Raw genomic sequence first — 17,757 nt, 5'->3', positions numbered from 1 at the left:
AATAATTTCATTTTTTAATTCTAATAAATATCATTGCAAAAATATTTGAACAGTTATTTTTGACATAAAAATATAGTAACAGTAAATAAATAAGGAAATATTTACTTTTTATATTTATTTAATTATTTTCAAACAAAACATTAGTTAAGTGATACTCTTGTCCTATTATTTAATTAATACGATATTATTATAAATTTTATTTATAGAACTAAAATTAATTAGTTCTAAAATTAGAATAATAAAAAAAATTGTGATAAAATTATAAAATATTATTTTTAATAATTTTTAGAAACTTATATATTGATTATCAATTTGATTGTTTCAAAAAAAAAAATATAATTCTTATATGTTTTCATAAGTAAAAAAACATGTATAGTGAAAACACGTTCGAAAATTCACGTAAGGCAGTGTTTGACAATTATCTTAAAACCAATTTAAATTGTTCTTTTTATTTAATATCATCAAAGATAAAATTGTTGAGAAACAAACAGAGCCCAACACGATCCGGCCCATTTAACTTATGAATCCGGCCCATAATTTTGGGTTATGAAAAGCCCAATCCACGTGGATATAATTTTTAATTTCATTATTTATTTATTTGATAAAAAAAAAAAGAAAAAGAAAAGCTGCCATGATTATTGATTAGTCATCGGTCGTAACGACATCATGAATCTCGGCATATATAAAAAGGGAAATCTGAATGTAATAACAAAATCTAATAAATTTCATTATTATTATTATTATTATAAAATATTAAATTAATCTTTAATATCTTATTTTTATTATAATTTAATTTTTTTAATTTTTTATTTATTTCAAATGTTATGTTTCTTTTTATTTTTTAAAAATTTAAATAATTAGATTTTATTTACATTCATCAAAAATAAATTTAAAAACATTTTGGACTAATTAATTAACTTAATAATAATAAAAAAGACAATAAACTATTTAATTATTTTTTTAAATATTTAAACACTGTATTATTATTTTATTTTTTATTAAAAAAATTACGTTTGAAATAAATATAAAATGTCAGTAATAAAAATATTAAAATATAAATTATTACTAAATAAATATTATACTCCCACGTACTTTCTTTTTTTATTTAATAATATTTTAGCATTCAAATTATATTTATTTTAAGATATTATAAAAACATAATTTTTTTTTTCTATTACTTTCGTTTGTTATTTTTTTGACGATATTTTAATAGTTAAATTTAATTAGTTAAAATAGAAAGTAAACTTATTTACCAATTTTAAAAATAACACTATCTTTTAGGTACATAAAATTATTTATATTTATCATTTCGTAGATTCATATAATTAATATGTATAAGACATATATGATGTTATATATTATATTGCAATAGTCAAAGCATAATTAAAAATATTTATGAAACATATTAATCATTTCATTTTTATTCACGTATTTATATATATATACATAATTATAAGAATATGAAAAGGGAAAAATGTCATAATAAAGAGGAATTTTTAATGTCATATTTATTATATTATAATAAAAATAAAATTTAAAATTTTACTAATTAAACTAATAATTTTCCATTTGTTGACTATTAGCAAAAATTAATCAATTTAAATTTACAAAAGAACAAGATTACCCAATAAAGGCTATGCTATGCCTCTTCAAAAGGTTCCACCCTTCCAAAGGAGACAGAAGGAAGCAAAATTAGGAAATGATTAATGAAGGGCAAGTTACCTTACAAAAAAATAAATAAAAATAAGTGAAAATTGTAGGATTATTTAGAGTACTGCGAGTATAGACCAGAGCAGATTGTGTCCACCGACTTTCGCACCCGCACGTGACATCACAGGCTGCCACGTCACGATATCTGACGTCACAGTCGTCGTCTGCCTGTCTGTCAATCTACTATTGGTTCTTTTGGCTCAGGTATACAGCAGCGCGCACACATTCAATCAAAGCCGTCGGATGGAATTCCGAAATTACCCTCTCTAGTTTACCGCAATTCCGAAAATCTCCACCACCGAAGAGAAAAAACTCTCCACGGGCCTGCCCCTGTTCTCTGTACCAGTTCTTTCGCGAGTGTCGCTCATTTCCACTGCTCGCTCCTCTGCTTCCCCTATTCCCTCTCTCTTTCCCTCTTTCTTTCTTCCTACTGGTTTTCTCTGCGCTTGAATCTCTTGTTTTCTGGATACGGTCCGTCTCTCTTCACACATGACTATGATGACTCCTCCACCGTTAGATGTAACTATGTTACCCCTTCTAATTCTCTCTATTTACCCGTATTTGTATACATGTATGCCTACCTGTGTGTGCTTGCTCGTTTTGGTGTTAACGTGTCGAGGGGCATGTTGATCCACTAGGGTTTTGGTTTTGATTGGGAGGTTTTTGAATTGAGTTGAATTTTGAGTAGTTTCCATTTTATTTGCCCGGGAGTTTGATGCCTACAGATTAGGGTTTTGATTCGTCGAGGTGAGCGTGGGTTTTTGTTGATCAGAACTCTGATTTTTGCGGTTTTGGAATTTCGCAGCAAGAAGACGAGGAGATGCTCGTGCCGCATTCAGATTTGGTGGAGGGTCCGCAGCCTATGGAAATTAATCACAGTAATCCGCTGATTATTTGTCATTAATTTTGTGCTTAATTTCACGCGTGTAGATGCATTGAATGCGACGGGGATGATCTGAAAATAATAGTGTGATTTGGTGTCGGACTGTGATTTTATTGATCGTTCCTGGTTTTAGGGTTTTTAGATTTCTTTGATTTTAATTTCATACTATTTTTGATGCGTAAGCAGTGGCCCAAGTCGAGCCTGCCAGTACCGTCGAGAATCAGCAAATGGAGGATCCTCCACAAATGAAGTTCACTTGGACAATTGACAATTTTACTAGGTTGAACACCAAAAAGCATTATTCCGATGTATTCATCGTTGGTGGTTACAAATGGTAAATACATGCTCCACCTCTCAATGAACAAATTTTCTTGCTGAGATGTGCTATATTTTGTGTACATCGTGATCTGTTGTTATTGACTTCTGCGGGAATGGGTTGGCATCCTGCAGGCGGATACTTACTTTTCCAAAAGGAAACAACGTGGATCACTTATCAATGTATCTGGATGTTGCCGACTCTGGAACATTGCCTTATGGATGGAGTAGATACGCACAATTCAGCCTGGCTGTGGTCAATCAAATTCATAACAAATACTCAATCAGAAAGGGTAACTTCTTGTTGTTCCTGCAGTTGGTATTTGACTATTAACTTTGTGCTTTTGTCATTATTGATTAAATTAAAAACCCATTTTGTATCGGATGAACATATGGTTCTTAGTAACTGTATGGATATGATTCTTACGTTTTTGGTTGTTGTGTTATACTCAGTTAGGGTAATTTTTTTTCACATTTGAGTCAATGTTAATGGAATGAAAATAATTAGTGAGAATAGATGATATTGAGCCTTTGGAACTGGGCTTTGATCGTACTTAACATTATGTTTGAAACTGTGCTTTTGGAAAGAATAGTCACATGTGAAAACATGGAAAAGCTTATCAAATTTAAACAAGAATTATGGCCATTAGCTGGTTGCCTTCCAGCTTAAGTCAATGTAGAATACAAACTTCAAATTCAATGTGGTTTACTGTTATCAAATAGTTCTCTTGTTGGCTCTCTCAAAAAAGATTAGTTGTTGGTTATTCATGTCCTAAAGCATGGAAGCAAGATGTTTTGAGATTGGATGTCTTTTATTTTCTACCCAATGAGTAGTAAAAATATTTTAGGGAGATTTCGTGCATACTACATTACTGCTCCTATTTAAACTCCGCTCAAGTGTGTAAATGGGCTTTTGTCAGCGAGCCATATTAATTCTCTTTCATGGTTCATTGAATGGATTAGAGTTATGCTGTTGGCTCAGTTGGGTGGTACTTCTTTTGGTCAATTTAGTTTGTGATTGGGGTACGTACTTATTTATTTTGTTTCTTTTCTTTTTCTGTTTCATTTCTTTGCAAAAGGAAGTGCATGTCCAATTGTTTATTTGTTTAGTTTTCTTTGTTTCATTGCCAACATAAGGATTAATATATAATTATCAGTTCAAGAAATTATTTGTGGTCTTCATGATTGTTATCAAAAGACGCTGCACCTTTCTCTCTCCCTTTCCTTTGGGTTTAAATTTTGCTCTTTATTGAGGGTTCAGCTTTAGACCAGTTTGCTATCCTGGTTGGATGTGATTTCTTTTGAGTAAAATGTCTGTTACAAAATCTTATTTGAAATTTTTTGGCTGGTTTCCATGTCTTTATGGTTGGATTGGATCTGTTTTTCAAAACTAACCCATTTTGTAAAATGATCTTGAGCCTGTTTGTTCCAGGTGCATATATTGTGTGTTAAATTTGGGGTTCTTTCCTGATTGCGTAACATTTTTTTAATTAGTATATTTTAGGGTTGATATCCCTTAATAGTTTCTTATTCTTTTATGTGATAACACAGACACACAACATCAGTTCAATGCAAGAGAAAGTGACTGGGGCTTCACATCATTCATGCCTCTAAGTGAACTTTATGACCCCAGTAGAGGATATCTTGTTAATGATACAGTTGTTGTAGAAGCTGAGGTTGCTGTTCGTAAGGTCCTGGATTACTGGTCGTATGACTCAAAAAAGGAGACTGGTTATGTTGGACTTAAGAACCAAGGAGCAACTTGTTACATGAATTCTCTCCTACAAACCTTATACCACATACCGTACTTCAGAAAGGTTTCAATGCTGCTTATGACCAACTTTGTAGTCTTGTTATGTTTGTCCCGGTGGCCTATTTGACAGAATATACCTCATCTTTGTCCCATATTTTCAGGCTGTGTATCACATGCCAACAACTGAAAATGACGTTCCCACGGGAAGCATTCCTTTGGCTTTGCAGAGTCTGTTCTATAAACTTCAATATAATGACACCAGTGTTGCGACAAAGGAGCTGACAAAATCTTTTGGATGGGATACATATGATTCATTCATGCAACATGATGTTCAAGAACTCAATAGAGTCCTATGTGAGAAGCTTGAAGATAAAATGAAGGTAGTTGAGCTTCAGCTGCATTCTTCCTGCCTGCCTTCTTGCTATGAATTTTGTTTATTTTGACAATTTTCTTTTTGTCCAGGGAACTGTGGTAGAGGGGACAATACAACAGTTATTTGAGGGTCATCATATGAATTACATTGAATGCATCAATGTGGACTACAAATCTACAAGAAAGGAATCATTTTATGGTATTATTTTAAGCAAAATTATATTTATCTGAGATTTTAGTGGACATTTTTAATGTTCGTATCTATCTAATGTATTATTACATGGTAGATCTCCAGCTCGATGTCAAAGGCTGTAGAGATGTTTATGCCTCTTTTGACAAGTATGTTGAAGTTGAACGCCTTGAGGGTGATAATAAGTACCATGCTGAAGAACATGGTTTGCAGGTCAGTCATTGTTCCTCAAAAATTATATTAATATATTTTGTTAGTTCTAATGAGTGTGTTCACATTTTTTGGGTATAAATTATAGTTTCTTTTAGATGCATGAATTACACCAAACAGCTTTAAGAAGAGGCAAGCCTAATTGATTCATTTAATATTATGTTCTATAAGCACACTGCTTTCCTTTTTGGCTTGAAACATTGAATAGGTGGTTGTTGTCTTTTAATGTTGTCACAGTAGTGGCTGATGTAGGTTGCAAAGTTACTAAGAAGTATAGTGTCAATGGGGAAAGTTAACAAGATACTTGAAATTACAGCCTAAGCTGTCTTAGGAGACTGATAAACATAGAACAGGTGTCTAAGAGAAAAGATGTTCTGTTTGGCCAAAGAGAAGCATATGAATTGTAGATAAATACACATACTGGTGGACAAGGACACAAATATATATAGATATATACATATATATTTAGGAATGTGATGGTTAAAAGAAACTTGAATGATTGGGAGATTGATGAATTTCAACAGCAAATACTCACTGTATCTCAAGCAAAAATTGGTAACCAGGAGGACTCTTTATACAGTGGGCGCTGGATAAAAATGATATGTTTTCTGTGAAATCTTTCTATCAGCAACTTGTGGGGGGTACGGAGAATTCTGTTACTGTTTTTCCTTTTAGACAAGTTTGGAAGACAAAAGCTCCTCCAAGAATTGGTTTTTTTCGCATGGGAAGCTTGTAGAGAAAATATATTGACCATAGATACGCTATGAGGAGGGGAAGATGCATGGTTAACCGGTGTTATATGTGAAAAATTAATGCAGAATCATGCAATGACTTGCTGGTGTGGTGTCCGTTGGTCTACAGTTTATGGACAATGATTTATGGTCTTTTGGGGATAAAATGGGCTATAGCAGGATCTGTGAAGAATGAATTGTGGGCATGGGCAGGGCTGTGTAGAAAGAAAAAAAACTTAATGCTTATTCGGATCTCAGTTATGTGGGTTGTGTGGAAAGAGAGAAATTCTAGAGCATTTGATGGGATTGAGAAGGATTTCAACATTATTAAGGATAGATGGAGTTATATTTCTTGTTTTTTGTTTTTGGGACATGATATTAAGGACTTAGATGATTTTGCGATGGTATTAGATCAATTGATTGAGATGTAAATGTTTTGTAAATGGGCGGTATACCCTTGGTACCGATGATGTATACTAAACTTTTATTTTTAAAAAAGATATATAAATATATATTTATCTCAATAGCCATTTTCATTTTGTTCCTTTTTCCAGATTTATTTGGATATGTGGAGAATTTAGGAACTGTGTGTAAATAACTTAAATGTTTATGTGAAGTGAACTAAGACATATTTAAATAGTCATAGTTCTATATAATATAGAATCTGGCATAGGCGGTGGGAGTTGAGCCAGCATCAATAATTTGGAAGGCTAAGGGTTATTGTTGTGTTATTAACCATGTGCCAGGATTCAAAGAAGGGCGTTCAATTTGTTCTTAGTAATAAACACCTTCTGAGATGATGTTGATTTTTGCATTTTCTTTTGGAAGGACATAATGTAATTTTTTAGCCTTTTCAGATATTATTCTTAGAAACATAATGGATATATTTATGTCAGGATGCAAAGAAGGGCGTATTGTTTATTGACTTCCCACCTGTACTTCAACTTCAGCTAAAGCGGTTTGAATACGATTTTATGCGGGACACTATGGTGAAGGTAAATATTTGTAACTGGTTCATAGATTTAATGGTTTGCATGATCAAGTATTGAAATTGGCGTACTATTACTATTTGGTCATCATCTGCTGTTTATAGTTAAATTTGCATGGACAAACTTATTTAACTGCTATGTTGATATGCAAGTGAAATTGATGATTCAGGAAGTCTAGGGGCCTTTTTTTAAAAAATAAAAGTCTAGGGGCATAATTGTTAGTTGGGTGAGACCGTTCTTATTAGTTTTATAGTTTTGCAATCTCTGCTTCCTTCTCCTGGGGTTTTCCTGTCCTATATTTACCTTATGATTCGGGCTTTTGTTTCTGGTAGATCTTTTTTTTATCCCTAAGCAAGTCTGATGTGTGTTTCATTAACTTGGTTTGCATTTATTTTTGTATTTCCTAAATGGTTGTATTGTGTGGTAATTATTCAACTGTTTAGAATTGTTGTCTATTGGATTTAATATTTGATGATATCAAGTTATTATCTTCCTTTTGCAGATAAATGATCGTTACGAATTCCCTCTTCAACTTGATCTTGATAGAGATGATGGAAAGTACTTATCACCTGAAGCAGATAGGAGCGTTCGCAATCTTTACACACTTCACAGGTATCTTTCAATCGTTATATATGTTTTGGTGAATATGTTCCATTACTCTCTTATACCATAAGACTGAACAAGGAACTTTTGCGTCACAGTGTGGTTTGATTGAGATTTCCCTGACTTCGGTATAAGAGATAGTCCGTTTCTGATCTGCAGTCCTATAATAAGTGTTAATATTTGTAAGTTCTCTAGTTAGTAGATGTATAGCATGCATGACTGAGTAGCAAGACGAGGGGATAAATTCTCTACAGTTGACCACGGTGGTCAGCATTAGATTTATCAGGGAAAGCATTGGAAATTCTTCTTTTGATGCTTTCACATGTAAGTGTGGGGTTAATAATTCTGTTACCAGTGGGCGAGAGAAAGAGAAAGGATCCGTTATCAAAGTTGTTATCATGAACCGTAGTATTTATGTGCTATGATTGTAGTTTGCTTGTTTGTGGCACATACTTTGTTTGTTGTGTTTTCTCATGTTTTGTTTTTCTACTACAGTGTCTTGGTTCATAGTGGAGGAGTGCACGGTGGACATTACTATGCTTTTATAAGGCCGACGCTCTCTGATCAGTGGTATGTACTGTTTTCTAATAAGCTACAAAAATATTTTGTCTATTTTCTCATTCTTGAGCATGTGCTTTACTCCTGGAAGTTGCATTTGACCCACAGCTAGTTTTCTTCAAACAACATGCATTCTTATTTTCCTCTTTTGGCAGCTTCCATGTCTATTGTTCATATAATAGAAAGGATACAATCATATTATGTTGGTGATAAGTGCTATTTTTTCCCTTAGGTATAAATTTGACGATGAACGGGTAACAAAAGAAGATATGAAGAGGGCATTGGAAGAGCAGTATGGTGGTGAGGAAGAGGTAGGTGTTTTCAGGATTGAAATTCTCTGTCCGCACGCATGTATACTGGACATTTTTGTAAACTGACCTGGTCTATTCTTTTATCTCATGTCAAGCAGTTGCCGCAGACAAATCCTGGCTTCAATAATACTCCATTTAAATTCACTAAATACTCAAATGCTTACATGCTTGTATATATTCGGGAATGTGACAAGGACAAAATAATTTGTAATGTTGATGAAAAAGACATTGCTGAGCACCTGAGGGTAAATGCTTGGTTCCATGGTCTTTCTTAGTATATGTGTGTGGGATCTAGGCTGAAGAATCCAATCTCTTGTTACAGATAAGGTTAAAGAAAGAACAGGAGGAGAAGGAAGACAAGAGAAGATACAAAGCGCAAGCACACCTCTTTACGATAATAAAGGTTTTGGCTTCTTTACATGATTTGTTGTTCATACTTCCTTATTCTGTAAAGGTTATAGCATTGACAAGGTCAAGCAGAAGTCATAACTAAGCAATTCATGGATGCATCTAGGTTGCAAGAGATGAAGACCTTGCTGAGCAGATTGGAAGGGACATATATTTTGACCTTGTTGATCATGAAAAAGTCCGTAGTTTTCGTATACAAAAGCAGACGCCATTTCAGCATTTTAAGGTACTGGTTATCCTTTCAGTTTGATTAGAGTGAGTCCTGTGCTGGATTTTTGTTCTTCAAAATTTAGTATGTTTAGCATTTTTTTGTCTGCCATCTTATTTTGGATTTGTTTCTTTAACGATTATTGTAAATAAAAAGATTTTTCTTAAAAAAAAGCATGGAAGTGTTGCATACAAGGGGTAGAAGGGTCTTTTCTGTACTGGGGATATCTCGATAAGTTCCTTTGCTTCAGAAATGAAAAGAAAAGTTTCATCGTTTTCTTTTTTTTTTTTCTCGGGGGGCAGGGGTGTTGGGATGGTTTTGGTTGGATGAAGAGCTTTGTTTAGTGTGCTTCCTAGATAAATTTGAATTTGAATACATTGTGGGTCTCCATGCTTAAAGGCTGAACATAATGAAGTTTCTCAGAGGAAAATTTTATGCAGGATTCAAAATGGTTTAATAAGAATGATTATGAGCGAAAGTTTATTTTGAAAAAAGAATGATTATAAGAGAGTATTTGAAAAATTTCCTTTTCTAAGTGTTAATCAGCTTGAGATGGCGTTGAGCTCTCTAGCTGATATATTCTAGTGTTTTGGTGCTGAGAACATGTATTAGGCCTGAACTGGATCATGCAGTTTCAACGATTTACTGTAATATCCTGCATTGAGAATATGGCTTTGAAGATAAATATTTTTAGTGTATGTTCCTTTGGTAAATTATCATTTAGTTTCTTAGATCTCTTACTGTCTATAAAGAAGGACTTCAAATTTTGTAAATATTTTGTGTATGGGTTGCACCTTATTGGTGCCGGTTTTTAATAATATTCTTTACACTTTTTATTTCAAAAAAAAAAAGAGCTCCAAATTTTGTCACTTGATTTTGTTTTGTTTGTGGCCTTTAAAGAAAATCATGTTCTCTTCATTGATAGTCCACGCTGGGGAAGTTCACAAGGGAGTATTATGCTACCAAGCGAAATGAGATTTGATTAATTTCAAAAGGACTAATAATTTTTCTAGAGGAAGTTTTTGTTATTATTAAGTTTTTTCATTACAGTTCTTTCAATTTCTTTGTTATTAATGTCAATTTTCTTTAATTTTAAGATGTGTATGAGTGCTTTTCTTTTTCACCTCTTTTAGAGGTTAATGTAATTGCTGATTATGGAGTTTGAGAGACCGATTCTTCACTGGCTGCGTGCTTGACTAAAACCAATTTTGTGCTGGTTTACAGGAAGAGGTTGCTAAAGAGTTCGGTATACCTGTTCAGTTACAGAGGTTTTGGATTTGGGCAAAACGGCAAAACCATACATATCGTCCAAATCGACCATTGACACCACAGGAGGAAGCACAATCAGTATGCAATTTCAACTTTGAATCCTCTATTTTTTTCTTTTTTTCTGTGTTTGTGTGTGTGTTTTATTTTTGATCTTAGTTATATGGTGGTTTACATTCCTGGTATGGCTTGGTTTATAAGTCATTTATGTAGTCAATGATCATCAATTTTTTCTTTTGCATGAGGGATATGGAAGTGAAAATTTTGATTGTCTTCTTGACCCATAACTACAAGATTTTATAAACATTATTAGCACTGAATTATACACTACTTAATAATTTGATTTATATAGGCTTATGATCTTGGGGGATTTCATCCTGTACTGGTATATTATGGTCCTGGCTTTGAATTTTAATTTCAAATTTGACGCACTGATAATTTCTATAAGTATTCCAATCTCATTACGCTTTTTGAAACTTTTCCTTAGTCTTCTTTCTGTTATTTGTTCTTCCTTTGTTAGTATGTGGATTTATGTGGTTCACCTCTGGAAGTTGTTTTCAGCTAGTATCTAACCAATATTGGGAAGGCTGAGAACTAAACAACCTAGGATTTCAATCATGCTTGTTGTCTGCTGTTCTAACTTTGTATCTCTTCCTTCTGCGTGTAAATTATCTCAAGTTTCATAGCTGCTATATAAGTGAAAAAGTGCAAAACAGTGAGTTTACTGTTTGATGATTGTAGGTCGGACAACTAAGAGAAGTTTCTAACAAGGCGCACAATGCAGAACTAAAGTTGTTCTTGGAAGTAGAGCGTGGTCTGGTAAGCCATTCTTAGTATGATTTAATCCTGTAATACATTGCTTTCAGAAGAGGTGTTTGGGAGTGGTCGATGGGGTGTAGGAGGTTCTTTTCCATGCACTACGCTTATCCTGTATGATATTTCAGGATTTACGTCCTGTTCCTCCACCTGATAAATCAAAAGAAGACATTCTGCTTTTCTTCAAGCTTTATGACCCGGAGAAAGCAGAACTACGGTAACCTATAGATGCGCTCAATATATCTAAAATCATATAAACATGTTCTCTTTTAAAAATTCTTCTGATGTTAGAGTGTCTTTGATGTTTCCAGGTATGTTGGTAGACTTATGGTGAAAAGTTCTAGCAAGCCCCTAGAAGTTGTAGGAAAGCTAAATCAAATGGCTGGTTTTGATACTGATGAAGAAATAGAACTTTATGAGGTTTACTTCTGCTGGTTTTCTCACTTTTCTGTTTACATGCATTTCAGTCTAGCATTTTTTGTATAATTTTTATTTATTGACGTGTGATTTTCAGGAAATAAAGTTTGAACCTTGTGTGATGTGTGAACACCTGGATAAAAGGACGTCATTCCGGCTAAGTCAGGTATCTTTTGTTTATTGACTGCTGCTTTTTGTGAATTGTTGTCCAACTTAATAAGGAGATCTATTGTTTCATTTGCAGATTGAAGATGGGGACATTATCTGCTTTCAGAAATCTCCTCCACCTGAAAATGAAGTGGAATACCGATACCCAGACATTCCATCATTTTTGGAATATGTGCATAATCGTCAGGTTCAATTTGGTTAACCTTTCAATCATGACAGTTTATAATAACCAATGTAGTCAAGTTCTTTTCAAATTTATTTTAGTTTATTCAATAACTAGGTTACCTCTTGTTGCCCCAAAAAGAAAAGAGAAGGTTGCATATATATACATGTATGTTTGTTTCTAATTTCTGTCCCATTTAAGCTATCTACAAACTTTTGAAGTTTATATATGAAAGAAGAAAACACAGGTTTCCTTCTCATGTGTGACTGTTATTTGAATTTCTTGTAGTGCGAACTATAACGATTTCTTGTATAATTTATGTCAGTGAATTAGTAGATGCAAATTAAAGATGTTGATCTTTTAGAATCAAAATGGAAATTCATTAAAGGAACCAAACATACAGCCAAAAGGCAAGATCTAAGATGTCAGGTAAATCAGCTTTATCACAAATATGGTGACCCTTAAACAAACAACAAAAGTTCCCAAGTCAATTGTCCTGTTTACACCTGTGAGGGGATGCTCTTTTGTTTCTCTCGTTTCCAGATGTCCAAAAAAGTAGCTAAAGAGATGAGATAAAAAACTGTCTTTTTGACTTGGCCACAGGAGACTACTCCGATCCCACAGTTCATCCTTCAATGACCCACTGACGGCCAAAGCAAGTTATAAGAAATTTATATATGTTGGTAGCTTGTCTGTGTAATTGATAAGTTATTTATTCATTAATTATCTAAAAGAGGCTTTAGTACAGATGTATGCCTGCTTTAAATTGGAGACTTCTCACTACTAGGAGAACTATGATGGTCTTCTTTTTGGGTTCAAATGGGTGTTCTACTTCACTACCTTGAAGTCCAAAAGTTAACTGCTTTTTGTGATTTTATGCCATGTAGATGGTTCGTTTTCGATCCTTGGAGAAACCTAAGGAGGATGAATTTGTTCTGGAGTTGTAAGTACTTATCCATTTCTTCTTCTGGAGTTGTTCTTTTTCCTTGTTGTTTATATGTTTGATAAGGGAAAAAAAAGGACACAACTGAAAGTTAGAAGATATATTTTCTAGAGCCATTTTGTATTTGTAATGATTTCTTTGGGAATTCTCAAGGTCAAAGCTTCATAGCTATGATGAAGTTGTGGAGAGAGTTGCTCGCAAACTTGGTTTGGATGATCCATCTAAGATCAGGCTTACATCTCACAATTGCTACTCCCAGCAACCGAAGCCTCAACCAATTAAGTATCGGGGATTAGATCATTTATCTGATATGTTAGTTCACTACAATCAGGTAGTTTCATGTGGATTCGTTTCTCTGTGTTTACCCTTTTTTTGTAGACAATATAAATTTGGCTCATATAATTTCGTTTCCCTTTATGTACAGACATCTGACATTTTGTATTATGAAGTTCTGGACATTCCCCTTCCAGAATTGCAAGGTCTGAAAAATCTGAAAGTTGCTTTTCATCATGCCACAAAGGATGAAGTATGTACACAACCTCTTATTTTATTTTTTTATTTTTGAAATAACACGACCTTTTATTTTCTTGCTCTGTCTTATTTTCATGGGCTGCTTCTATACCTTTGAGTCTTTTTCTTTTTGGGTAATCTACAGGTTGTAAATTACAACATCAGATTGCCTAAACAAAGCACTGTTGGGGATGTGATTAATGAACTTAAAACAAAGGTCAGTTTTAGGTACTTCTAGTTATAGGTTTCTATGTTATTATTTAATAGCAGTAGACATCTTCTGTAAATACAAGTTATTGCTGTTGGCTGCATTTCTTTTTCTCTGGCCATGTGTTTGATCAAAATTCTTAATTAAAAGATGATTTTGGTAGTCATTATGAAAAGTTACTCACATACTTTAAAGTAGATGCATAGGTATGATGGTTATTGCTGAAGTACTGTCATGTTCCCATTTTATTGAAGAAACCATTATCACCTGAAAAAGTTTTACTCCATGATGTTGTGTTTTTTTCAAAAAAAGCAAAAAAAAAATTGGTGGACTTTCTTTCAAAGGAAATAACTTTTACTGTTAAACACATTATTTAGCGCCATTTTCTCAGTCCTATGGCATATCTTCACACTGCTGAAGATTCTCTCTTTGTCATCATTTAATTTTTTTTCTTTCTTTCTGATAATTTAGATACTCATTGCTTGCCATAAAACAGGTAGAATTATCTCATCCAAATGCAGAACTTAGACTGCTTGAAGTTTTCTATCACAAGATCTATAAGGTAACAGTTTAGTCTTGAACTGTTGTTCCTAATAGCAATTTAGTGATAAATTTCCACCTGGCAATGTAAGCAGGTTGATACTTTGAGATGATAGAAATGCCATGTTTCACATGTACTATTGTTTCATTTAATCTTGTCTTTGGAAATTATTCTCTATAGCTTATAACATTTACCACATAATTTTCTCATTTCATCCTTGCAGATTTTTCCACCTGGTGAAAAAATTGAGAATATAAATGATCAGTATTGGACTTTACGTGCCGAGGAGGTAAGTCTGTTTTTCATTTCTTTCTTTTTCTTTCATCTTACTGTCTTGGTCAAACATTTGAGATTTAGGTTATTCTTTTGGTGTTTATTATTCTCTTCTTTGTTGCTACTTCTGTTTTCCTTTCATCTCCCACATTTGGATTTGAACTATTTTGTTACTGTACGTGTAAGTAGTTGAGAAGGTGTTGGCCCAAATTTGCTGGATGCTATGACCATTTTTATACATATTACATGCGTGAGTTCTTTAGTTGATCGTTGATGGAGTTACTTCAGACTTTTGGATAAGCTTTTATTCTTAATGAATATAGTCGTGATCCCCCAACCCAAGGAAAAAAATAAAAGAAACAGCATCAGTTCCCCAAGAATGTATTTACCTTTCCTTGATCTTGTCTATGTACAATTGGAAAACTTTGGGCAAAATGATTACATGGCATAGCACATTTTCTGCCAAATTTTGATTCCTAAGACCAGCAAACTTCATTAGGAAGTATGGCATTCTCCATGGATTGTTTCTTAGTGAAGTTCTTTTCTTATAACATTATACTTTTTACTGCTTTGGATTTTGGAAATGGAAGAAAATGTTGATTAGTTGTGACGTTCCATCACATGATGTGATTTAATAAATATTTAACATTTGTTTGTATGTCTTTAAAGCGAGCCAAAAATAAGCTAAGTTAATTTGGGTTTTGACAAGTTCAAGCATTTCATAAAAAATAACTTTTTTGTTCAGGCATACATGTAGAATGACCTTTGGCAGTTTCATTGTGGAAAGCTAACCTTTTAAAAAATTTTGAGTCTCAGGTCCCTGAAGAAGAGAAGAATTTGGGTCCTCGTGATCGTTTAATTCATGTTTACCACTTCACAAAAGAGTCTGCTCAAAATCAGATGGTATAGTCATATGCATGAAATGAAAATAGGCTTTACTTTTTTTTTTCAGAGTATTGGTATTTAATTGAAAATGGTTCATTATTTTTACGAAGTTTTCAATCTTGAAAGGGTTTTTTTTTTCTCCCCAACAGCAAGTACAAAACTTTGGCGAACCCTTTTTCTTGGTCATCCACGATGGTGAAACGTTAGCAGAGGTTAAGGTGCGCATACAAAAGAAATTGCAGGTTCCTGATGAGGAGTTCTCCAAGGTATTCCTTTTCCTTAACATTGACAGTTAGAGGTGGTAACAAGCTAAGCCACTATGAAAGGCGTCTGGCTTTACAGAAGTTTTGGAGCTTTTGTATAATGCTTCTTCATCTTAACCGGCCAAGTATATAACACAATAGGAAAAACATGTTTGGTCATGTATATATGTGTGTGTGTGTATAAATTTACATATCATATGTAAATTGAGTTTGAATTTAATTAGAAAAAAAGGGCCCAAGGACTTGAATACAAGCCTGAAAGAGAAGTTTCAAGTTGAGCTTTGAGCCAAACTTGAGCTCTGCAATATTCAAGTAACCTGAAGAAATATTCAATTTCAATTGGCTAATTTCTATCCTTGAATGCATTTAGTGTTTGAACCAAGTTGGCTAATGTAAAGTTGCCATGTGGAATGAAAATTTCTGCTCAACTGGTTTCTCACTATTGCTTTCTTCTCTATGGTCAGTGGAAGTTTGCCTTTTTGTCACTGGGTCGTCCTGAGTACCTGCTGGACTCTGATATTGTGTTTAACCGTTTCCAGGTTTCTCTCTCTCTCTCTCTCTCTCTTTCTCTCTCTCTCTAGCATGCATATTGTACATGTCATGGCAGTTGATGCGGTTTATTCTGGGTATTTAAAATGTATTTTCTCTTTTCTGTGCTGCAGAGAAGAGATGTATATGGTGCTTGGGAGCAGTACCTTGGGTTGGAGCACTCTGACAATGCTCCTAAGAGGGCTTATGCGGTAAATCAGGTAATGTTCCTCTGGCGTTATGGCTTGTACATTCTCACCTAAGCGGGAGTTGGTAAATGGATTTTTAGTTCCAATAAACTTTTGGATACATCACAATATACTTCCATTTAGACATATAAGTTTCTCGATCATATTGTTAATTGATTTTTTTTTTTTTTTTTTTTTTGTTTTTGTGCATGAATATTGCAGAACCGTCACACGTTTGAGAAGCCAGTCAAAATATACAACTAGTCTAACGGCCAATGATTCCTTAGGACATTAAGCGAGCAGGAGCTCTAATTGCACTTTGAAATGGAGAGCATAAAGTAAAAGCTCATTTGCGGGGAATGGAGGGAAAGTGTTGGTTTGAGGTATTAGTTATCATAGGATCAGGTTATTGGTTGTTGTAGATGACTTTTCGCAAGATGTTGGAGGGAAGGTGGAACTATCATTCATCCATATGCTCTGTTGTGATAGATCCCGCTGTTATCATTTGGTTTTAGCGCAACACCAAGATTAGTGGTGGACTTTTCCGTATACAGCTCCAGTGTAATTTAGCAGTACATAAGAAGATTTTGCAGGGATGTATACCGGGTATAGTTGGGCTGCAGTTCGACATTGATTCTTTTTTAGTTTCCCTTTTTGTTTTCTTGTTTTAGTTCCCCGGTTGATGTCTTGAGGGGGGTGGTTTTTGTAAAATGATGGCTTAAAATCTTTATAGTCATGGGTTAAATGATTGTGTACAAGAATTATACCTCTCTGTCCAGCATAATTTATAAAGTTTTGATTGCCTTATATTTTTCAATCCACCCATTGTCCTGCTCCTTTTGCCCTCTGCTTGTCTCTGGGCTTCAACACTGTTTGACCACGCCGTGAACACTAAGTTCATTAAAGGAATATGGACGAGAGGAAAGGATAAAAAACGATGAGGTAGATTTTTTCTTTTTCTTTTTTTTTTTTTTTACCCCCTAGAAAAAAATTAGGGTTTTCTAATAGAAAGGAAGTGTATTTTTTTTTTGTTTGAATAATTGAATGGGAAATAATAAAAAGGTAAATATTAATTTAATAACAATACAGGAAAAGTACAATATTATTTTTTCAGGTAATAAATTAAGAGGTAATATTCTAGCAATTCAACACTATCTATATATGTACTTGTTTCTCTATTTGTAAATAATAACTAAGTTCAAGCCTTTCTACGGTGCTGTGTAAACTTTTCTATTTTTACTCTTCCAGTATTAGTAGTTTCTCTTATAAGATACAGTCTTGTAGTTACCCCTTCAAAAAATATTTTGAGATATATATATATATATATATATATGTCTGTGCCTGTAT

The 17,757-nt window shown here is 33.6% G+C and overlaps 1 protein-coding gene across 1 annotated transcript; it reads left to right on the top strand.

Annotated features, from left to right (window-relative positions):
* The first annotated feature begins 2,039 nt into the window (after positions 1-2,039).
* Positions 2,040-17,227, top strand: LOC110811679 (ubiquitin C-terminal hydrolase 13). The gene is made up of 32 exons (XM_088209232.1): positions 2,040-2,229; positions 2,516-2,588; positions 2,780-2,927; positions 3,044-3,201; positions 4,460-4,725; positions 4,823-5,041; positions 5,124-5,232; positions 5,321-5,436; positions 7,061-7,159; positions 7,656-7,765; positions 8,252-8,326; positions 8,547-8,625; positions 8,724-8,870; positions 8,948-9,028; positions 9,140-9,259; positions 10,466-10,588; positions 11,249-11,326; positions 11,452-11,540; positions 11,635-11,743; positions 11,838-11,906; positions 11,985-12,095; positions 12,959-13,014; positions 13,168-13,345; positions 13,439-13,540; positions 13,670-13,741; positions 14,229-14,294; positions 14,497-14,562; positions 15,363-15,449; positions 15,581-15,697; positions 16,159-16,233; positions 16,357-16,443; positions 16,633-17,227. Exons 1-32 carry the CDS (start codon positions 2,200-2,202, stop codon positions 16,672-16,674), a joined length of 3,357 nt encoding a protein of 1,118 aa, XP_088065358.1. The 5' UTR covers positions 2,040-2,199; the 3' UTR covers positions 16,675-17,227.
* Positions 17,228-17,757: the final 530 nt, after the last annotated feature.

Source organism: Carica papaya, chromosome 8, assembly GCF_054855325.1.
Source record: "Carica papaya isolate Zhongbai chromosome 8, ASM5485532v1, whole genome shotgun sequence".
Lineage (NCBI taxonomy): Eukaryota > Viridiplantae > Streptophyta > Magnoliopsida > Brassicales > Caricaceae > Carica > Carica papaya.
This window is presented reverse-complemented; position numbering and strand designations above follow the sequence as displayed.